The sequence below is a fragment of the Ranitomeya imitator genome, chromosome 1 (genome assembly GCF_032444005.1).
Source record: "Ranitomeya imitator isolate aRanImi1 chromosome 1, aRanImi1.pri, whole genome shotgun sequence".
In the NCBI taxonomy this organism is placed as follows: Eukaryota; Metazoa; Chordata; class Amphibia; order Anura; family Dendrobatidae; genus Ranitomeya; species Ranitomeya imitator.
This window is the reverse complement of record NC_091282.1, coordinates 331,595,236-331,619,740: the sequence shown is the minus strand read 5'-3', so window position 1 is coordinate 331,619,740 and position 24,505 is coordinate 331,595,236. Positions and strand designations below refer to the sequence as shown.

General features: G+C 42.7%; 1 protein-coding gene across 1 annotated transcript in view; it reads left to right on the top strand.

The window, feature by feature from the left end:
* Positions 1 to 24,505, top strand: part of CRYBB2 (crystallin beta B2) — a 412,932-nt gene that overhangs the window by 369,985 nt on the left and 18,442 nt on the right. Inside the window, exons 2-4 of the mRNA XM_069759180.1 lie at positions 8,229 to 8,256; positions 10,649 to 10,723; positions 18,509 to 18,627. Coding sequence (XP_069615281.1) covers positions 10,670 to 10,723; positions 18,509 to 18,627 — 173 coding nt within the window. The 5' untranslated portion in view covers positions 8,229 to 8,256; positions 10,649 to 10,669. The remainder of the gene's footprint in view (positions 1 to 8,228; positions 8,257 to 10,648; positions 10,724 to 18,508; positions 18,628 to 24,505) is intronic.

Genomic DNA, 24,505 nt, shown 5'->3' with positions numbered 1-24,505 from the left:
GCATGTACCGCCGGCCACAAGAGAGTTCCCCCACCCCCAGCTCAAACATTGCTCTACCACTTGCACAATTATCTCTCACAGTTCCACCAATGTTTAGTCTATGCGCTGACATCCGTAAATTCCTGCCACTGACAATACCATTGTGTTGACATACAGTGGGGCAAAAAAGTATTTAGTCAGTCAGCAATAGTGCAAGTTCCACCACTTAAAAAGATGAGAGGCGTCTGTAATTTACATCATAGGTAGACCTCAACTATGGGAGACAAACTGAGAAAAAAAAATCCAGAAAATCACATTGTCTGTTTTTTTAACATTTTTTTTGCATATTATGGTGGAAAATAAGTATTTGGTCAGAAACAAACTATCAAGATTTCTGGCTCTCACAGACCTGTAACTTCTTCTTTAAGAGTCTCCTCTTTCCTCCACTCATTACCTGTAGTATTGGCACCTGTTTAAACTTGTTATCAGTATAAAAAGACACCTGTGCACACCCTCAAACAGTCTGACTCCAAACTCCACTATGGTGAAGACCAAAGAGCTGTCAAAGGACACCAGAAACAAAATTGTAGCCCTGCACCAGGCTGGGAAGACTGAATCTGCAATAGCCAACCAGCTTGGAGTGAAGAAATCAACAGTGGGAGCAATAATTAGAAAATGGAAGACATACAAGACCACTGATAATCTCCCTCGATCTGGGGCTCCACGCAAAATCCCACCCCGTGGGGTCAGAATGATCACAAGAACGGTGAGCAAAAATCCCAGAACCACGCGGGGGGACCTAGTGAATGAACTGCAGAGAGCTGGGACCAATGTAACAAGGCCTACCATAAGTAACACACTACGCCACCATGGACTCAGATCCTGCAGTGCCAGACGTGTCCCACTGCTTAAGCCAGTACATGTCCGGGCCCGTCTGAAGTTTGCTCGAGAGCATTTGGATGATCCAGAGGAGTTTTGGGAGAATGTCCTATGGTCTGATGAAACCAAACTGGAACTGTTTGGTAGAAACACAACTTGTCATGTTTGGAGGAAAAAGAATACTGAGTTGCATCCATCAAACACCATACCTACTGTAAAGCATGGTGGTGGAAACATCATGCTTTGGGGCTGTTTCTCTGCAAAGGGGCCAGGACGACTGATCCGGGTACATGAAAGAATGAATGGGGCCATGTATCGTGATATTTTGAGTGCAAACCTCCTTCCATCAGCAAGGGCATTGAAGATGAAACGTGGCTGGGTCTTTCAACATGACAATGATCCAAAGCACACCGCCAGGGCAACGAAGGAGTGGCTTTGTAAGAAGCATTTCAAGGTCCTGGAGTGGCCTAGCCAGTCTCCAGATCTCAACCCTATAGAAAACCTTTGGAGGGAGTTGAAAGTCCGTGTTGCCAAGCGAAAAGCCAAAAACATCACTGCTCTAGAGGAGATCTGCATGGAGGAATGGGCCAACATACCAACAACAGTGTGTGGCAACCTTGTGAAGACTTACAGAAAACGTTTGACCTCTGTCATTGCCAACAAAGGATATATTACAAAGTATTGAGATTAAATTTTGTTTCTGACCAAATACTTATTTTCCACCATAATATGCAAATAAAATGATAAAAAAACAGGCAATGTGATTTTCTGGATTTTTTTTCTCAGTTTGTCTCCCATAGTTGAGGTCTACCTATGATGTAAATTACAGACGCCTCTCATCTTTTTAAGTGGTGGAACTTGCCATATTGCTGACTGACTAAATACTTTTTTGCCCCACTGTATATGATGGTACTTAACATAGTCAGGGGCAGTGTCCTATATTTACCCAAGTAAATACTTTGTGCCAAATTACTAGGTCTGAAACTACGCAGAGGAGCCCACCCCTGTACCTAATGATTGCACCCTTTTGGTTTTTCTTTTTGTTGTAATGCGAGACATTAACATGTATTTATTTTTTGGGACTACTAACTGGCAGACACTCATTACAATCGGCCGCCGCTGACAACACCAATGGTGCCCACTGCCTGTGTACCCCTGCAAGAGAATTCAAAGTGCCTACAGCCCAAATTTATTATGTTAGGCCTTCGAAGCCTGTGTGTGGTCCCTCCTTCCACTAGTCCTCCACTGACCTGTCTTCTGCTGCCCGTGTTCCCCTGGAACCAATTTTAAAGTGCCTACAGCCCTAATTTATTATGTTAGGCCTTAGAAGCCTGTCTGCGGTCCTTCCTTCCACTAGTCCTCCACTGACCTGTCTACTGCTGCCCGTGTTCCCCTGGAACCAATGTTAAAGTGCCTACAGCCCTAATTTATTATGTTAGGCCTTCGAAGCCTGTCTGCGGTCCCTCCTTCCACTAGTCCTCCACTGACCTGTCTACTGCTGCCCGTGTTCCCCTGGAACCAATTTTAAAGTGCCTACAGCCCTAATTTATTATGTTAGGCCTTCGAAGCCTGTCTGCGGTCCCTCCTTCCACTAGTCCTCCACTGACCTGTCTACTGCTGCCCGTGTTCCCCTGGAACCAATTTTAAAGTGCCTACAGCCCTAATTTATTATGTTAGGCCTTCGAAGCCTGTCTGCGGTCCCTCCTTCCACTAGTCCTCCACTGACCTGTCTACTGCTGCCCGTGTTCCCCTGGAACCAATTTTAAAGTGCCTACAGCAGTAATTTATTATGTTAGGCCTTCGAAGCCTGTCTGCGGTCCCTCCTTCCACTAGGCCTCCACTGACCTGTCTACTGCTGCCCGTGTACCCCTGGAACCAATGTTAAAGTGCCTACAGCCCTAATTTATTATGTTAGGCCTTCGAAGCCTGTCTGCGGTCCCTCCTTCCACTAGGCCTCCACTGACCTGTCTACTGCTGACCGTGTACCCCTGGAACCAATGTTAAAGTGCCTACAGCCCTAATATATTATGTTAGGCCTTAGAAGCCTGTCTGCGGTCCCTCCTTCCACTAGGCCTCCACTGACCTGTCTACTGCTGACCGTGTACCCCTGGAACCAATGTTAAAGTGCCTACAGCCCTAATTTATTATGTTAGGTCTTCGAAGCCTGTCTGCGGTCCCTCCTTCCACTAGTCCTCCACTGACCTGTCTACTGCTGCCCGTGTTCCCCTGGAACCAATTTTAAAGTGCCTACAGCCCTAATTTATTATGTTAGGCCTTCGAAGCCTGTCTGCGGGCCCTCCTTCCACTAGTCCTCCACTGACCTGTCTACTGCTGCCCGTGTTCCCCTGGAACCAATTTTAAAGTGCCTACAGCCCAATTTTATTATGTTAGGCCTTCGAAGCCTGTCTGCGGTCCCTCCTTCCAATAGTTCTCCACTGACCAGACCAATGCTGGCCGTGTACCCCTGGAACCCAGCTGAAAGTGCATGGAGCCTCCTTTTTTTCTTTGTTTTATATTTAGAAAGCCCAGATGAACTACGCTGTACCACGGTTCAAGCTACCCAGTCGACATTTCTTTTGCGAGAAAAGCCATCCCAGCCCTCCACCGGCATGAAAAAGTCTGCATTGTCATAGCACTCAGGCAATCAAACAGTAGAAAGGTGCACCTGACAAGAGATGCATGGACCAGTAGGCATGTCCACAAAAAGTTACGTGTCCATTACGGCGCACTGGGTTAATGTGTTGGATGCATGGTCCACAGGGGACAGCCTACAAAGTCTGTCTGCAGTCCCTAATTCAAATTGTCCTCCGCTGACCACACCACTGCTGCCCGTGTACCCCTGGAACCAATTTTAAAGTGCCTACAGCCTAATTTTGTTATGTTAGGCCTTCTACGCCTGTCTGCGGTCCCTCCTTCCAATACTCCTCCACTGACCACACCACTGCTGCCCGTGGACCCCTGGAACCTATTTTTAATTGCATAGAGCATCCTTTTTTTAATAGTAGGCGTACAAAGTCTGTCTGCGGTCCACTATTGAAATTGTCCTCCACTGACCAGAGCAATGCTACCTGTGTACCCCTGTAACCTTTTTTAAACTGCAGTTAGCCACATTTTTGGTTTAAGGCCTACTACCTGTGTCTGTCTGCGCCACTCAATACAGCTGTCCTCCTTTGAAAAAAGCAGAGCGTCAATAGTCTTGTTTTCAGCCTCTCGGAATTTGAAAACTGCATTGGGGCTACTAATTTGGTAGGGCCTACTAACGGTGTCTGCCGCTCCAAGGTGTGCCCCAGGTTTCCTCTCCATTGCTTGGATCTTCCGACTCTTGTTTAGTAGTTGTAGAAAACTACACTGCATTAGGCCTACAAATTGGGTATGGGGTGTAGAGACGGTGTGTTCCACTCCAAGGTGTTCCCCAGGTTTCGTCTACATTGCTTCGGTCTTCCGACTCTCGTTTAGTAGTTGTAGAAAACTACACTGCATTAGGCCTACAAATTGGGTATGGGGTGTAGAGACGGTGTGTTCCACTCCAAGGTGTTCCCCAGGTTTCCTCTACATTGCTTCGGTCTTCCGACTCTCGTTTAGTAGTTGTTGAAAACTACACTGCATTAGGCCTACAAATTGGGTATGGGGTGTAGAGACGGTGTTTTCCACTCCAAGGTGTTCCCCAGGTTTCGTCCACATTGCTTCGATCTTCCGACTCTCGTTTAGTAGTTGTAGAAAACTACACTGCATGAGGCCTACAAATTGGGTATGGGGTGTAGAGACGGTGTGTTCCACTCCAAGGTGTTCCCCAGGTTTCGTCTACATTGCTTCGGTCTTCCGACTCTCGTTTAGTAGTTGTAGAAAACTACACTGCATTAGGCCTACAAATTGGGTATGGGGTGTAGAGACGGTGTGTTCCACTCCAAGGTGTTCCCCAGGTTTCCTCTACATTGCTTCGGTCTTCCGACTCTCGTTTAGTAGTTGTTGAAAACTACACTGCATTAGGCCTACAAATTGGGTATGGGGTGTAGAGATGGTGTGTTCCACTCCAAGGTGTTCCCCAGGTTTCGTCCACATTGCTTCAATCTTCCGACTCTCGTTTAGTAGTTGTAGAAAACTACACTGCATTAGGCCTACAAATTGGGTATGGGGTGTAGAGACGGTGTGTTCCACTCCAAGGGTTTCCCCAGGTTTCCTCTCCATTGCTTCGGTCTTCCGACTCTCGTTTAGTAGTTGTTGAAAACTACACTGCATTAGGCCTACAAATTGTGTATGGGGTGTAGAGACGGTGTGTTCCACTCCAAGGTGTTCCCCAAGTTTCCTCTACATTGCTTCGGTCTTCCGACTCTCGTTTAGTAGTTGTTGAAAACTACACTGCATTAGGCCTACAAATTGGGTATGGGGTGTAGAGACGGTGTGTTCCACTCCAAGGTGTTCCCCAGGTTTCCTCTACATTGCTTCGGTCTTCCGACTCTCGTTTAGTAGTTGTTGAAAACTACACTGCATTAGGCCTACAAATTGGGTATGGGGTGTAGAGACGGTGTGTTCCATTCCAAGGTGTTCCCCAGTTTTCGTCCACATTGCTTCGATCTTCCGACTCTCGTTTAGTAGTTAGACAAAAAAGGCGTCAGTAAAAAGTACAATGTGCACATGTATGGCGACTCTAAATCAAACAGTCAAAAATAGGAGAACCAAGAGTCAAAACTGGCCACAATATTTCGCAAAAGGTAGTTTTTATTAAATAAATCAAACAAACATACAGATAAATAATAATCAAAAAGTATAAAGTGCATAGCAACTATATCTTAGGGTACATCCATGTCACCCAGGTATACAAGACAGGGCCCAAATGATTATGAGAAGACACTACATTTAATGATAAATATCAAAATAAAGTGCTGCTCACACAAGGGCTATGTTACCTAAAGCATGTGGTGATCCTAATGAAAAAAGTCTGTTCACAGTGGCCACATTACACGGAACACCACATCCACTAAGTATACAAACAATCACATAAAGAAAAATCAAATAGTTAAATTACCCATGTGTGCTAAGGGAGTCCTGTCTGGACTGGGTCTTCCGACTCTCGTTTAGTAGTTGTTGAAAACAACACTGCATTCGGCCTACAAGTTGGGTCTGGGGTGTAGAGACGGTGTCTTCCACTCCAAGGTGTTCCCCAGGTTTCCTCTCCATTGCTTTGATCTTCTGGCTCTCGTTTAGTAGTTGTTGAAAACAACACTGCATTAGGCCTACTAGTTGGGTTGGGGCCTTCTATCTGTGTCTGCCGCTCCTTGCTGTTCTCCTCCAGTGAACAAAGCTGTGCCGCCGGTTTACTACTGTTGCCAATTTTGAACTGCATTTAAAATACTTACTGATTTGGGCCTACTCTCTGTGTCAGCCTCTCATTCCAGTTGTCCTCCACTGAACAAAACAATGCCCCCTGGTTAGTCCTGTTACCAATTTTGAACTGCATTTAGCCCACTTTATTCTTTGGGCCCATATCTGTTACCCCCTCATCCTGCCCATTGCCCAGCCAGTGATAGATGAGTCTGCTGGTACATTGACCCATAATGCAACATTCCCCGTGCACGCTACACTGCAAGATTGTGACCCTGCTGAAAGTCAGGTCCCCCTTCCCGCATACCATACCACCTTACACGGGGACAAAGAGGAAGGTGCAGATGAAGGTGCAGGTTCCTTCATCTGGTGGGGGGAGGAATACTCGTTGGCGACGTCACTGGCACAGGGCCCCTCATAGTACGCAAAAGTGTTGCTGCCGGTGGGAGGCGCCCTCGCCGTGCAAACACACCGCTGTACTTTGAGGGGCCCTGTGCCAGTGCTAATGCCAACGAGTGGGCCCCCCCTGCTTGCTCAGGATCACAGCACTTGCAAAGTTGAAATACTTACCTCTCCCTGCTTCACTGCCGTGACGTGGTCCAGATTTACTGGGCATACTAATTACTTGAACCAGCCCTACCCCCCACAACTTTAGCCAAATGACCCCCAATTTCAAATGCCTTCCAATTATTATAAGGTAAGTTACGATTGACAAGCTTCAGTAGCAAGAATGGATGTTTTTGCCAATACAATGGGCTCTGTACATGTTTTCCTGGCCTCTACTCACTGCCGACTATGCTCCCCCATTGACTTGCATTGGGTTTCGTGTTTCGGTCGATCCCCGACTTTTCGCGATAATCGGCCGATTTCACTCGACTCGACTTTTGAGATAGTCGGGTTTCGCGAAACACGGCTCGACTCTAAAAAGGTCAAGGTCGCTCAACTCTAGTGGGGACACATAAGCTGCGCTCTTTACCCTGTATGCCAGCAGTAACTGAGCAATGTATTGCAGTATTGTCTTAAAGTGACGGGACAGGTTCATTTACTCAATGACCTATCCTCCGATTTGTAAATATTTCATCATGTGAGTTTTAAATGTTCAACAGGTCCACACATCGCTTAAGGTTTGTAAAGTTTTTTTTCCGTCCTAAAATAAAAATTTTGATGGCACCCTCAAAGTCTGTCCTCAGAATCAATTATACTTGGCCACAACCATCGACAATGTCACTATTGTGTAGCATTAAGCATTTTTGCAATATTCTCTTACGTTGATGCTCCTGTTTGGGACCTCGTGTTTGCCGATTTGCAGTCTACTCTACCTCACCTCTGTAGCCCTATCATAATGTTTTTGTTCTTACTTTTCCACTGCCAATGGGAAATGTAAAAGTCAAAGGAGCATATCTATCAATACAATTAGGCCAGTTTTTAAAGCATGTGGCTTGTTAAGAAATATGGCTTATGGTATCACAGCACACAGACTTCTACACCAATGCTTTTATTTGTAAATGTAGTATGGTGCCATTATATATTTCAGGCATTCTCTATCTCTTTTTTAAGTGTTTATCTTCAGTCATTACACTGTGTATTGTTATTAACATGCTCTAAATCTAAGATTGTGGGAAAAATATGAATGGCAGTGATCCACTGAGATATTTTGATTTGGATTCCTGAGCTGTGCTAGGTATAGGTTGTTATACAGGACAGGACCATTGGCTGTAAAAGCCCTGAAGCTGGACTGGCTGGCTCGTATAATTGTTCACATGAGATATTCCTGGTCTTGGCATTCAGAAGGCTGATGCATGCAAAGTTCAAATCTCCCCACCAACAGACCAAACAATGCCGGGCCAGCCAAATGTGACAGCTAATGAAATAATTCCCCAACTCTGCTTCTTAAAACAATGCAGCCTGTGCATCAGCAGAGTTGGGTTTTCATCAGAGCAGTAATCCAGCATTATCGCTTTGCATCACGCTGGAACTATTTTGTAAATAGTCTTGGCACCATTCTCCTGCCCCCTTCCAGTATAAATGTAATCAGGAGCTGTAGGCCCTTTACTGGAACAAGCGGGTACTGGCATACGGGTAAGACCTACTGCATTCATGGCTTCATGCAACTGGGCTTCAATTAATAATTCCCACTCACTTCTCAGAGCATTTTTGCACATTCTGACATATTCTGCCTAAGGCCGGGGTCACACATAACGTATGAAAAATCAGTCTGAGTCTCTCTGCTGAGAGTCGCACAAATGTTCTCCGTATGGTCATCCGTGTGTAATGCGTTTGCAATGCGATGATGCAATTTTCTCGCACCTATATATCCGTATGACATCCTTATGACATGCATGTGGCTTTATATTTCTCACTGCTTTTCCCCATTGAATTTAATGGCTCAATGGGCTGAAATAAGGAAAATGTGTGCGTATTTGTCGCAAGTCACACGGATGATCTGTGTTGTCCGATTTTTTCTTGCACACATAGACTTACATTGGCGATACTCGACCAGTATACGCGTACAATCGCGGCATGCTGTGATTTCATTCGCACGCAGAATACGCCCGAGAAAAAAAACGGCGATGTGAGCTGCCCCATAGATTAACACTGGTCCGAGTGCTATGCGATGTTTTCTTGCATAGCACTCGTACGTATTCTATGGTAGTGTGACCCCGGCCTAAGACAATCACTATGCAAAGAAATTGAATACAACTGGTGGCTAAAAGGTTGATTAAAGCATATTATGTCTTATGCCCACACATGTATAAGATGAGGCAAAATGTACAAGGTGGATTTTTATGTTCTCATAGTCAGGGAGCTGTGTTATGACCTCCCTTATGGCAGATGGTGCAAGAATAGTTATACAATAGTCATGAAATAATTTGTTAAAGTTATATTAGTGAATATAAACAATTAAAATAATTAATATTCAGTTTATAATACAAACAGTTGTATGTGATAAGTTATGATATTGTTATAAATAATTATAGTGGTATTGTATGTTAGGTTTAATTAACAGAAAACATCATAATGATCAATATGTTGATATCGTACAGGCATGTGGGCACACACACATGCACATACGCATGCGAACATACACATGCACATACACATAAAAACATACACACACATACACACATGCATATATACACACATACACATATACACACACACATATACACATACACATGTACACATGCACAGATACACCTACACACATACACCCTTGCACATACACATACACGCACATATACAGACACACATGCACATATACTGTACATACACACATAGACACATATACACAGGCACACATATACAAACACATATTCACACATACACAGACATACAGACACACATGCACATATATACACACACATACACACACATATTTTATAGAAAGGCTTACATTCTGTAGCTGTGTAGAACATTTTGAAGACTTTTATGCTTTCTCGATTGCTGACAGGTCACTAATCCCTCACTGACCTGCCCCCTAGTTTGCATAATGAATACCTAACATACTGAAGAATGAGGCAAAAAACACTTCTGCAGGCAGGTGCCAGTTGTGGCACCTGCTCTGCAGGATAATCGCATGGTTAGTGTCTCAATAATACGTTTTCTTGATGTTATTCACCTAGGGAAAAAACAATTTGAAAATGGTGCCCGCCACTTCTGCGCATGCGCCAGCAGTGCCATCTTACTGGAGAAGAAAAAAAAATTCTCAGATGTTTCTGCCCACGCCTGCGCAGTAGCATCACAGCTATGGGCACCGATAGCTGCTACTGCTATTATCCTGCAGAGCAGGTGCCACGGCTGGCACCTCCCTGCAGAAGCATTTTGTTGTCTCATTCTTCAGTATGTTAGGTATTCATTATATAAACTAGGGGGCTGGTCAGTGAGGGATCAGTGACCTGTCAGCAGTCTGCATTATGAATATATAATCAGAGCACCACACACATGAACCCCGCCTTAGGGCGCAAAAATCTCATTAACACAAAACTGAACATAAAGATTAAGAAACAACTACAAGACGGATTTCATCAACCAAGGTATAATGTTAATCAGTATAATGGCGCCGACCTGACACTGTGTGTAGGTTACTGTGCACAATCCTGCTGACTGGTTCCCTTTAAAAATCAAACATTTTTAGGTTTCTGGTTGGGGTCACAGGCCTAGCCTTCAGGCTATGACATTAGTTTATAGCGGATATCTGACTTCCTTTAGCAATAAAATTCTTAATGAAATCAACTTTATCTATTGTATAGGGTTTTAAAGTATAGCCACAGCCAAGAGAATGCCAAGCTAGCCATTCATTATTCATTATTACACCGAGTAATCCATCACACGCTGAGTAATCAGTGGTCAGTTTCGTGCAGGTTTCCAAACTTGTATGTAAAATGGTTGAGCTTCCAAATAGAAATTGTCCAGACTGTATTTATTTGGACTGAATATCACTAAACCTCCTCTCATTGTGTGTATCTTTCAGGAACAAAACACCAGCATAAAAATGGCATCTGACCATCAGACTCCAGCCACTAAACAGCAGCAACCTAGCTCGAAGGTATGAGCAGGAAACCTATGTAGCTCTGCAAAAATCCATTCCTTTTCTCTGGCACGTTACATGTTTCTTGCCTGTTACTTTACAGTAAGAGTCCACCTTTCAAACCTATGGTGTTTTGAATTAATTGCATAATGCATAGACCTAAATGATACGTTCTTGCTGCCTGCATACACCATTAGAGGGAATGTAGACGATTAATGGATAGGTTTAATTATTGACTTCAATGTTTAAACATTATCCAGTTAGATCATTAGCTGCCTCTAGTGGTGACTGCTGGTATTCGAAATTTATAATTTCAAGAGGTTGTCCACTACTAGGACAACCTCTTCTCATTCTGAATGTTTGCCTCCATTAAAATAAAAACACCTATACTCACCTCTGGTACCAGCGCCGTTCCAGTAATGTTTGCACTCGCATTCCGGGTGCTCATGGGAGGTCGTTATGCCATGTGAGCTCTGCACCCACTCAACGCCGACTTCACTGACCCCGCCTTAAGAATCGAATATCAACAGGAATTGACGACTGCGGCTGCTCTCTCACTTCCTGTCGATGTTTAATTTGACCAAAGGTGGGGGCAGTGAAGCCAGCGCTGATTGGATGAAGGGTTTGTGTGATGTAACAACCTTACGTGAACCCTGGTAACGCGAGTGCCGACACCGTTGGAACGACACCAGCGCAGGAAGTGAGTTTAAGTGTTCTTGTTTTAACGAACGCAAACAATCAGATTGAGAACGGGTTGGCATAATAGTGGACAACCCCATTAAAAGGAAGCGATCATCAGAAAATAACCTAGTGTTTCAATCAGGTTTTTGTGCTACAAGTATTTTTTTTTTAAATATTATTTGGCAATGTTTTTTTCATATCACAATCTTTAATAAGAAAATAAAATTAGTAATTTCAATTATCAGCAGTGTTCACAGCTGTTAACAAAGGATCCAACACTGACAATCGATGATATCACAGATGACCCTGAGCCGCCTCCCATCACAATAACATTTGCACAAACCCATTAGACACTTCAATACAAAAGATAGTGATAGGGTCTGTACATTGTGGCTATCTACATGTATTGTTTCCTGAAACAGTAGAATTCTGAAAAGCCAAAGTAGCTAGTGTTACTTTTAATACAGATTGTGTTATGTAACAAAAACAACAACATTGCCAAAAATGTTTTAAAATACATCTAACACAAAACCTTGATTTAATTATTAGGTCATTTTCTGATGCAGTGGAGACTGGAGAGCCTGAAGGACCTGTGATGATGTCAAGAAGAGGGAGGGCTCTGAGCTGCCATGTGATGCTCCAGCCCGCCCACTCCTGACATCATCACAGGTCCTCCTGCACAGAACTCAGCGTCCAGCCCAGGCATGGCAGGCAGGTATGCAGCCATCTCCTCTCTCCCTTGGCCCCTGCTGCTGCCTCCTCTCCCCCAGACACACAGACCTGCCCAGCTGCTGCAGGAATCAGCACTGGAGAAGCCATGTGTGTCCCTGCTTAAGCATTTGCTGCTCCCGGCTCACCGCTCAGCTGATAGGTGGGCGGGGAGCCGCTAATGAATATTCACTGCACTTAATCGTCGGGAGCACATGGTTTCTCCAGCGCTGATTCTGGGCAGCAGGGACATCCTGAAGTGGGATAACAGTGCGATCCCACTCACTGCTGCCTCCCTCCCCACATGCTACATCCGTACCATGAGACGCACCCACACTTTCCTCCCAAATTTGGAGGAAAAAAAGTGCGTCTTATGGTCAGAAAAATACGGTATAATAGGGATCTTGAAAAAGATTTCTAACTGTTTGGAAGAAAGTAATGAGACAGGCATTTACTTTAAGCATACCCTAATCTCTTTGTACATAAAATGTCTAATGGCACGATGTCATAATATGGTTCTTGGGACCCCCGGGTAAGAAAGGCATTAGGTTCTTTTTAATTTTAAATATGGTGAGTTGGATGTCAATACTTTATGAACTAGTAATCTAAATAAATATTGCAGTGGAGGCCATTCCGTAAAGGTTGAGACAACTTATTACGGTTTATGCTACCTAATATCTAATATTTAATATTAATATTTCATATTTGCTGTAGGCTGGATATTAGCTGTTAGACACCCTGTAAATGATTTTAATTATTTTCTCAGTACTGATAGGGAATTTAGATTATGAGCCCCAATGTGGACAGTGATGATGGTGTCTGTAAAGTGCTGCAATATTTGATGACACTACGTAAATAAGCATAAGGCTATGGTCACACTATCAGTATTTGGTCAGTATTCCACATCAGTATTTGTAAGCCAAAACCAGGAGTGGGTCAAATATACAGACTTGGTGACGTGTTTCTATTATACTTTTCCTCTGTTTGTTCCACTTCTGGTTTTGGCTTACAAATACTGATGCAAAATACTGACCAAATACTGCTAGTGTGACCATAGCCTAATAAATAAACTCTCTGAACATTTCCCAATATGGTCAGCTGTTTTGAAGGAGCATAGCGAGACCTCAACTCACACCCACATCTTGGCAGGAGTCAATGGGATTGTTGCAGAAAAAAATGCCTATAGTCAAATATGTTTTCTATACATAAATTATTTTAGAATGTCTTACCAGGATAGCAGGAAAGTTTGAAAAACATCTCACCATCACATAACTTGATTACATATGTTACTTCTCACTTTTTTGTTCAATATCTGTCAAGTAAAAGTGAGTAGACCCCACTTGGGGTTTAATTTCAAGCATTCTTCAAGATTAATGTTGTTTGCTGTTAAAGGTCAGAAAATGATAATAAAATTATCAGGCTTTATAGTTTGAAAGGAAACAGGAAAATAAATAAGATAATATGCAATATAAGATATACAAGATAAGTGTCTGTGTCCTTTAGTGACCAAACCGTATTGAAAGTATAGCTTCTTAGCAATTGTATTAGGCCGGCTTCACACTTGCGAGTTTTACGGACGTAAGAGCGCAGAAACTACGTCCGTAAAACTCGCAAAACATACAGCACAATTATTCTCTATGCCCCTGCTCCTATCTGCCGTATTAAACTGATCAGTATTATACGGCTTTATACGGCCGTAGAAAATCGCAGCATGCTGCGTTTGACACCGTATTGCGCAAATTAAACGTCAATGAAAGTCTATGGAAGCCCCAAAAATACGGATCACACACGGACCAGCAGTGTGACTTGCGAGAAATACGCAGCGCTGTTAGAGAGAAAAGTCGGTAATTCATTGCGGTGTACAGTAAAATCACACTGACAGCTTCCAGTAGAATAGGTAGAATAAATGTGTACACATAGAATAGGTATATATATATATATATATATGTCAGTAGACACACATATATATATATATTAATATTTCTTCTAGCGCTAGACAGCTTTAAAGCCGGTAATTCAATTACCGGCTTTTGCTTTCACCTTCCTAAAACCCGACATGATATGAGACCTGGTTTACATACAGTAAACCATCTCATATCCCCATTTTTTTTGCATATTCCACACTACTAATGTTAGTAGTGTGTATATGCAAAATTTGGCCGTTCTAGCTAGTAAATTAAAGGGACTCTGTCACCTGAATTTGGCGGGACTGGTTTTGGGTCATATGGGCGGAGTTTTCGGGTGCTTGATTCACCCTTTCCTTACCCGCTGGCTGCATGCTGGCTGCAATATTGGATTGAAGTTCATTCTCTGTCCTCCGTAGTACATGCCTGCGGAAAGCAATCTTGCCTTGTGCAGGCATGTACTACGGAGAACAGAGAATGAACTTCAATCCAATATTGCAGCCAGCATGCAGCCAGCGGGTAAGGAAAGGGTGAATCAAACACCCGAAAAATCCGCCCATATGACCCAAAACCAGTCCCGCCAAATTCAGGTGACAGGTTCCCTTTAAGGGGTAAAATGGCGGAAAAAATTGGCGTGGGCTCCCGTACAATTTTCTCCGCCAGAGTAGTAAAGCCAGTGACTGAGGGCAGATATTAATAGCCTGGAGAGGGTCCATGGTTATTGGCCCCCCCCTGGCTAAAAACATCTGCCCCCAGCCACCCCAGAAAAGGCACATCTGGAAGATGCGCCTATTCTGGCACTTGGCCACTTTCTTCCCATTCCCGTGTAGCGGTGGGATATGGGGTAATGAAGGGTTAATGCCACCTTGCTATTGTAAGGTGACATTAAGCCAAATTAATAATGGAGAGGCATCAATTATGACACCTATCTATTATTAGTCCAATACTAGTAAAGGGTTAAAAAAACACACACACATTATTAAACATTATTTTAATGAAATAAAAACAAAGGTTGTTTTAATATTTTATTTAACGCCCAATCCAATCACTGAAGACCCTCGTTCTGTAACAAAAAATACATAATAAACCAACAATATCCTTACCTTCCGCAGACCTGTAAAGTCCAGCGATGTAAATCCATCTGAAGGGGTTAAAATATTTTGCAGCCACGAGCTTTGCTAATGCAACATTGCTCATGTCTGCAAAACCCCGGAGAATGTAGGTAAAGTAGGTCATTGACCTATATTTACCTGCATTTGCGGGGAGGCGCCCTCTGCTGGTTGTTCCTAGATCGTGGGAACTTTCCTAGAAAGCTCCCTGGCTCGAGTTCATATGGGGACAACCAGCAGAGGGCGCCTCTTATGATCTCGAGCCTGGGAGCTTTCTAGGAAAGGTGTTATGATAGGTAATTCAGTACCACAATGGACATAGAGGTCAGCGCACATACAGTGACCTGGCAATAACCCAAAAAACAAGAACGAGCTCTGAGACGTGGGAACTCTGTTGACCGCAATCCCTAATCCTCTCCAACCACACTAAAGGCAGCCGTGGATTGCGCCTAACACTCCCTATGCAACTCGGCACGGCCTGAGAAAGTAGCTAGCCTGAAGATAGAAAATAAGCCTACCTTGCCTCAGAGAAATACCCCAAAGGAAAAGGCAGCCCCCACATATAATGACTGTGAGTTAAGATGAAAAGACAAACGTAGAGATGAAATAGATTTAGCAAAGTGAGGCCCAACTTTCTGAACAGAGCGAGGATAGGAAAGGTAACTTTGCGGTCAACACAAAACCCTACAAAAACCACGCAAAGGGGGCAAAAAGACCCTCCGTACCGAACTAACGGCACGGAGGTACACCCTCTGCGTCCCAGAGCTTCCAGCAAGCAGTAAAAAACAAATTGACAAGCTGGACAGAAAAAAACAGCAAACAAATAGCAAAGAAGAACTTAGCTATGCAGAGCAGCAGGCCACAGGAACGATTCAGGAGGAAACAGGTCCAATACTAGAACATTGACTGGAAGCCAGGATCAAAGCACTAGGTGGAGTTAAATAGAGCAGCACCTAACGACTTCACCACACACCTGAGGAAGGAAACCCAGAAGCCGCAGTACCACTTTCCTCCACCAACGGAAGCTCACAGAGAGAACCAGCCGAAGTACCACTTGTGACCACAGGAGGGAGCTCTGCCACAGAATTCACAACAGAAAGGATATTGTTGGTTTATTATGTTTTCTTTGTTACAGAACGAGGGTCTTCAGTGATTGGATTGGGCGTTCAATAAAATATTAAAACAACCTTTGTTTTTATTTCATTAAAATAATGTTTAATAATGTGTGTGTGTGTGTGTTTTTTTAACCCTTTACTAGTATTGGATTAATAATGGATAGGTGTTATAATTGACGCCTCTCCATTATTAATTTGGCTTAATGTCACCTTACAATAGCAAGGTGGCATTAACCCTTCATTACCCCATATCCCACCACTACACGGGAATGGGAAGAGAGTGGCCAAGTGCCAGAATAGGCGCATCTTCCAGATGTGCCTTTTCTGGGATGGCTGGGGGCAGATGTTTTTAGCCAGGGGGGGCAATAACCATGGACCCTCTCCAGGCTATTAATATCTGCCCTCAGTCACTGGCTTACTACTCTGGCGGAGAAAATTGTGCGGGAGCCCATGCCAATTTTTTCTGCCATTTAACCCCTTCATTTACTAGCTAGAACGGCCAAATTTTGCATAGACACACTACTGACATTAGTAGTGTGGAATATGCAAAAAAAATGGTGATATCAGATGGTTTACTGTATGTAAACCATGTCTCATATCATGTCGGGTTTAGGAAGGAGAAAGCAAAAGCCGGTAATTGAATTACCGGCTTTCTGCTCTATCGCGCTGGATGAAATATTAATATATATACATATTATTATTATTATTATACATTTTTATAGCGCCATTTATTCCATGGCGCTTTACATGTGAATACGGGGCAAATATAGACAAATACATTAAACATGAGCAGATAACAAGGCACACGAGTACATAAGGAGGGAGGACCCTGCCCGCGAGGGCTCACAGTCTGCAGGGGGTGGGTGATGATACACTAGGAGAGGGAAGAGCTGGCTGTACGGCTGTTCAGTAGGTTGAGGATCACTGCAGGCTGTAGGCTTGTCTACTGACATATATATGTATATATATATATATATATATATATATATATATATATAGACAGTATATATATATATATATTTTTTTTTTAACACATGGATCCCTTATATATCCGTATGTCGGTTTTGCAAGCCTACGATAAAAACACGCAGTACGGATGACATACGGATTACATACGGAGGATGCCATGCGCAAAAAACGCTGAAACACCCTGCCTACGGAGGAGCTACGGACCACTATTTTCGGGACTTTTCAGCGTATTACGCCCGTAATATACGGACCGTATTTTCATACGCTGAGTGTGAAGCCGGCCTTATTCTTTTACCTATTTTTGAAATGCAGAGGAGATTGAGGATTGTTCTTTTGCTATTTAAATTACTGATCTCTAGTGATGAGCAAGTGTGATCACATATGGTGTTATCTGAGAATGCTCGTGTACTAACTGAGTGTCTTCAGCATGCTCGAAAAATATATTCCAGTCTCCATGGCTGCATGTCTCTCCCATGGATGGACGCTGGGAATAGACAGGAACCGCCAACTTCTAGCGTGCCCCAGCCGGAAGCAACACCGAAGCAGTGGCGGAGTGTGGGAGGGGTGTGGCGGGTAGTGTGATGTCATACGGCTAATGGGCGGGCATGTATGAGGATTAACCAATCCAACGGGTTTCGAAGGATACGATCCTTCTTCATCAGGGCTGCTCCTTCGAAATGCGTTGGATTGGTTAATCCTCATACGCGCCCGCCCATTAGCCGTGTGACGTCACACTACCCACCACGCCCCTCCCACACCCCACCACTGCTTCGGCGTTGCTTCCGGCCGGGGCACGCTAGAAGTTGGCGGTTCCTGTCTATTCCCGGCGTCCGTCCACTAGAGTCGCTTTGTGGGGATTAAGGCGCAACTGCCATCCCCCAGCCTCTTGATCCTGCAGCACGAAGCCTGTCACACTGTTTTGGCAGGACTTACGCATCTGGGTATTCCAGACCACCTCTACTCCAGCATCTAGTAAGTGCATAAGTACATATTTTAAAGGCTTCTTCTATATATAGTGTGTTGCCTTCATGCACAACTCTGAAGCACAATTGTAGGAACACCTAACAGCGCAGGTGATAAATCACTACTTGTTTCACTTTATGATTTAAAAAGAGAAAACACAGTAGTTTGACAATAAATGGCTTCACCCAACCACTAACCATGAGTGGAGAAAAAGTTTCGGTGTTATCATTCATATTCTTTAAAAAAAGGCCAAGAAAGCAAAAATTCTGCCGGGTATGTAAACGTTTGAGCACAATTGTATATCAAGAAAAAAGAGCATTTACATTGTTTTGTATTCTCACTTCTAATTTACAGATTGTTATCTTTGAGCAAGAAAACTTCCAAGGTCGCTGCCATGAACTCAGTGCACCCTGTACCAATCTAAAAGAGGCTGGCATGGACAAAGTTGGCTCAATACTCGTGCACTCTGGACCGTATGTATCTAAATATAATTCAATAAGCATGACATCTTATTGTGAATATAAATCTTGAGCAACACAATGATCTCAAAGTATTCTTTAAAGGGTTATTCCCAGAATAGCAAGTTATTCACAGAATAGCAAGTTATTCCCTATAGGATATTGAATAATTTGGTGATCACTGGGGGACGGACTATTACTTTTAATAAAAACGCAAATTAGGGGATTTCGGGCACCCTTGGTATGGCCAAGAGTTTGGTGCACCATTATGCCTCTTCATTTGCATATTTGGGTCCTTCCCTCACTTCTGATTGACATTGCTTGCTTCCCAGAGTGAGAACTGCTGGTGTGTGTGCATGCACATGTCCTGTGCCCAGCTGCACGTGCGCACATTGGCCGGGTGAGTTCTCTTCTGCTGATGCCACTGCTGATGCCACTTGCTACTCTAATACACCTGTAAGGCTACGTTCACATTTGCGTTGTTTGGCGCAGCGTCGTCGACGCAACGCACAACGCATGGCAAACCCATACACAACGCAGTGTTTTTTGACGCATGCGTTGTACTATACTATTGAAGATCCAAAACGCCTCGAAAAAATACATTTAGTCAAAAGACGCATGTGTCAAAAAAGCGCGGCTCAACGCAGGCACCTGCGCCCTATGCGTTTTTCATAGACACTAATGTGTTTTTTTGGTGCATTTACGACGCAGGTGTGTTGCATGCATTTTTCTTCGGAAATGTGACGCATCAAAACTGCAACCTGTGGCGTCGTCCGCGTCCTGTCTGGTGCGCCAAAAAAACACATGCGTCATAAAACGCATGACAACGCATACGGCGCATGTCAATGCGTCCCCCATGTTAAAGATAGGGGCGCATGACACATGCGTCGGTATGTGTCGACGACGCTGTGCCCCACGGCGCAAATGTGAACGTAGCCTAAGTGTATCGAGCGGGTTCAAAAAATTCTTCTCTAAAACCTCTCTACAGCAGCATTCAGACACTGCTCTCTTTGGGAAGCGAGCCCCGTCAATCATAAGTGGGGGAAGGGGCTCAATATGCAAATTAGGAGGCATAATGGCACACCAAAGTTTTGGCCACACCAAGGGTGCATCAAGCCTCCTCATTTCAATACCAGTTAAAAGTTATTTTCTCAGGCACTGTACAAGTAAAAGGTACAATTCCTAGTATGGCTTTTATAGTGGCCCGTACAACACTGTATAAGCCATTTTAAAGCCATTTTGGGGTTAGGAGGCTCACTTGAAAGGACAGCCTGAAATTGGCCAAATCTATTAGGAGAGTATTTAATCCAAGCGGTATGGTTTAAGACCTGAGAATGATCCTATGTTCAAGTATGTGGATTCCAAGATTTTTGTCGTATGATGTTATTTCAGGACATGCATTTTAAAGAATCATGTTTTGGAAAGCAGAAAAAAAAGTAGTGTAAAAAATTAATTAACCATATGGAACATAATGGATATAAATGAATAGTTAAACAGACAGCATTGGTTAACTATCCATAAATATGATACATAATGCATCTAGTTGTTGGACTAATGAAATGATTTAGGCCCCCAGGCCCTCCAGGTGCAAGGCAACCGTATGTGTGCATCACACTGAACTAGGTCACTTGTGTGTATATTATTATCATCCAGAGAGAAATCCTTTTATGTTATCAGCTTATAGTAGATTACTTATGTGCAGTATATAAGCAGTAAGCATATGTGATATCATTCATTGGTTTAGTACTTCATACTAATTGCAACGATGGTCTTTGGAATATTTATGGCACACTGTGTTTAAAATCATTTTCAGTGTTTAACAACCCCCTATTAAAATAGCAAAAAGAAAAGCCCAGTGTAATTTACGGGTAATTAAACTCAGATAGACATTGTATACAAAAAAGGTTAAATAACCAGAGGAGTATATACCATTTAAAATGATTTTTTATTAAATTATATAAATTAAAAACAAAAATTAATTAGAAAGAAACATACTACTGGACATGACAAGAAGAGGGGATGCCAAACTGATGAAGTATTGAGATGAAACGTGCGTTGGGGTGCGTTGGGGCCCCCTGAGGAAGCAAGACTATTTGTACGCGAAACGCGCGTTGGGGTTTTGTGGCCGAGGCTCTAACGGGACTGAATACATAAATGGGTAATTATTGCCTTTACTTATTTGCATTAATGTAGGGATGACAGGCACGCTAAGCTATGGACATTGTAACGGTGTAGTGATCTAAATAGAGCGATTCTCTGCTACATAGCATTGGCTACACACACTGTTACTAGGTTAACAATAGCAGGCTTACCATATGTGCTTGACCTCCTGTTTCTCAGTCTCTCCTTGGTCATATATTACATCTATGGATTTATTCACTTGTTTGTACACATGATGTGACCCATGTAATTAATATCTATTATATAGCTATGTATTTTTAAATACAATTTTGTTTATTTTTTTACTCCATGTCCTCCTTATTACAAATATGTTCCATGTTATACTGTTTGGCATCTCCTTTTCTTGTCATGTCCAGTAGTATGTTTGTTTCTAATTAATTTTTGTTTTTAATACCCCTATTAAAATAGTAGTTTTCATAAACAAAATGCACATTAGATGAATAATAGTAATAATAAAAAAATAAAATGTTATATGATATAATGCTAATTAAAAGGGTTTTCCAAGGATGTATTAAAATGGCCATCATCATGTAAGTCAAATGGCAGCCCTTCCTAGTCACATGTCAGGACAGGCTGCAGTCTGGAGAAACACAGCTCCCAAGACCTCTGTCTCAACTGACAGAGCTATATCTTAAGCACATATACCAGCGAGTTGTCGCAAAAGGGCTGTGACAGGAGAAGAAATAAATCTGGTCTTCGGCTGACTGCACATGGATGACTATGGCTAAACAAAAAAGTCATTTGTGTTCAGTCAGCCAAGTAGCATATTTATTTCTTTTCCTGTCACAGTTGTTCTCTGGCAGCTCACTGATATATGTATTTAGAATACAGCTCCTCTGTCTTTGAGATACACATTTCAGGAGCAGTGTTTCTTCAGACTGAAGAGTATCCTGACAGGAGACTAGTACAGGCTGCCATTTGAATTATGTGATGGGGTTATTTTATTACATTCTTGGAGAACCTCTTTAAAGGTAGATGCAATTTTGAGAATCTTAAATAGAGTAATCATTCACCATCGCTTATGCTATCTTTTAGGCATAATAAAGATCATCAGTTTTCTTTGCAGTGTATTTTTTAATACTAAATCTGTATTTTTACTGTCACATTCTGTAATTTACAAGCACAAGTGCTTGCTTCTTGTCACTGCAGAGTGGGGTTCTGGTTGGCTGGATTAAATCCTTGTACGCATACGGTAGGTTTCTGGTTAGCTAATTTCTCTAGTCATATTACAAGACTTGATAAAGGATTAATTTAAAGAGCAGCAACCTCAATAGTTATCACTAAAAGTTTTCTTCCTTATAGCAGGGGTCTAAGGGGTATCGTTTCTCCTTATGGAGAGAGACATACCATCTCTGGCTTGTCAAGGTAAGGAGGCTTATTCGCCGTACAATGCTCCTCTGGGAAATATAATATGCAAATTGCCTCTTCTGAGAAAAAGAGGACTTAAACTCTATAGCGCCACCTGTTGGAAGTAGCGATCCTACAAGTCACAATCAACTCTTTAACGAGTCATGCAATATGACTTAGGATAAAAGCCAAATCAATATCTCAATTCACAGACACAGTGTTTTGGGCTGTTGGCCCTCGTCAGTGCGAAGCATGAGAACTAATTTGGCTAGGTGAGAGGCTCTGGACTGGGGTATATGGGGTATCGTTTCTCCTTATGGAGAGTGACATACCATCTCTGGCTTGTCAAGGTAAGGAGGCTTATTTGCCGTGCAATGCTCCTCTGGGAAATATAATATGCAAACTGCCATATTGTCATATTGCACGACTCGTTAAAGAGTTGATTGTGACTTGTAGGATCGCTAATTCCAACAGGTGGCGCTATAGAGTTTAAGTCCTTTTTTTCTCAGAAAAGGCAATTTGCATATTATATTTCCCAGAGGAGCATTGCACTGCGAATAAGCCTCCTTACCTTGACAAGCCAAGCCAGAGATGGTATATCACTCTCCATAAGGAGAAACGATACCCCTTAGACCCCAGTCCAGAGCCTCTCACCTAGCCAAATCAGTTCTCATGCTTCGCACTGATGAGGGCCAACAGCCCGAAACCCCGTGTCTGCAAATTGAGATACTAATTTGGCTTTTATCCTAAGTCATATTGCACGACTCCTTAACCCCTTTACCCCCAAGGGTGGTTTGCACGTTAATGACCGGGCCAATTTTTACAATTCTGACCACTGTCCCTTTATGAGGTTATAACTCTGGAACGCTTCAATGGATCCTGGTGATTCTGACATTGTTTTCTCGTGACATATTGTACTTCATGACAATGGTAAAAATTATTTGATAGTACCTGCGTTTATTTGTGAAAAAAACGGAAATTTGGCAAAAATTATGAAAATTTCGCAATTTTCCAACTTTGAATTTTTATGCAATTAAATCACAGAGATATGTCACACAAAATACTTAATAAATAACATTTCCCACATGTCTACTTTACATCAGCACAATTTTGGAAACAAAATTTTTTTTTGTTAGGGAGTTATAAGGGTTAAAAGTTGACCAGCAATTTCTCATTTCTACAACACCATTTTATTTTAGGGACCACATCTCATTTGAAGTCATTTTGAGGGGTCTATATGATAGAAAATACCCAAGTGTGACACCATTCTAAAAACTACACCCCTCAAGGTGCTCAAAACCATATTCAAGAAGTTTATTAACCCTTCTGGTGCTTCACAGGAATTTTTTGAATGTTTAAATAAAAATGAACATTTAACTTTTTTTCACAAAAAATTTAATTCAGCTCCAATTTGTTTTATTTTACCAAGGGTAACAGGAGAAAATGGACCCCAAACATTGTTGTACAATTTGTCCTGAGTATGCCAATACCCCACATGTGGGGGTAAACCACTGTTTGGGCGCGTGGCAGAGCTCGGAAGCGAAGGAGTGCCATTTGACTTTCAATGCAAAATTGACTGGAATTGAGATGGGACGCCATGTTTCGTTTGGAGAGCCCCTGATGTGGCTAAACATTGAAACCCCCCACAAGTGACACCATTTTGGAAAGTAGACCCCCTAAGGAACTTATCTAGAGGTGTGGTGAGCACTTTGACCCAACAAGTTCTTCACAGAAGTTTATAATGTAGAACCGTAAAAATAAAAAATCATATTTTTTCACAAAAATTATCTTTTCGCCCCCAATTTTTTATTTTCCCAAGGGTAAGAGAAGAAATTGGACCCCAAAAGTTGTTGTACAATTTGTCCTGAGTACGCTGATAGCCCATATGTGGGGGTAAACCACTGTTTGGGCGGATGGGAGAGCTCGGAAGGGAAGGAGCGCCGTTTGACTTTTCAATGCAAAATTGACAGGAATTGAGATGGGACCTCATGTTGCGTTTGAAGAGCCACTGATGTGCCTAAACATTGAAACCCCCCACAAGTGACACCATTTTGGAAAGTAGACCCCCTAAGGAACTTATCTAGAGGTGTGGTGAGCACTTTGACCCACCAAGTGCTTCACAGAAGTTTATAATGTAGAACCGTAAAAATAAAAAATCATATTTTTTCACAAAAATTATCTTTTTGCCCCCAATTTTTTATTTTCCCAAGGGTAAGAGAAGAAATTGGACCCCAAAAGTTGTTGTACAATTTGTCCTGAGTACGCTGATACCCCATATGTGGGGGTAAACCACTGTTTGGGTGGATGGGAGAGCTCGGAAGGGAAGGAGCGCCGTTTGACTTTTCAAAGCAAAATTGACAGGAAT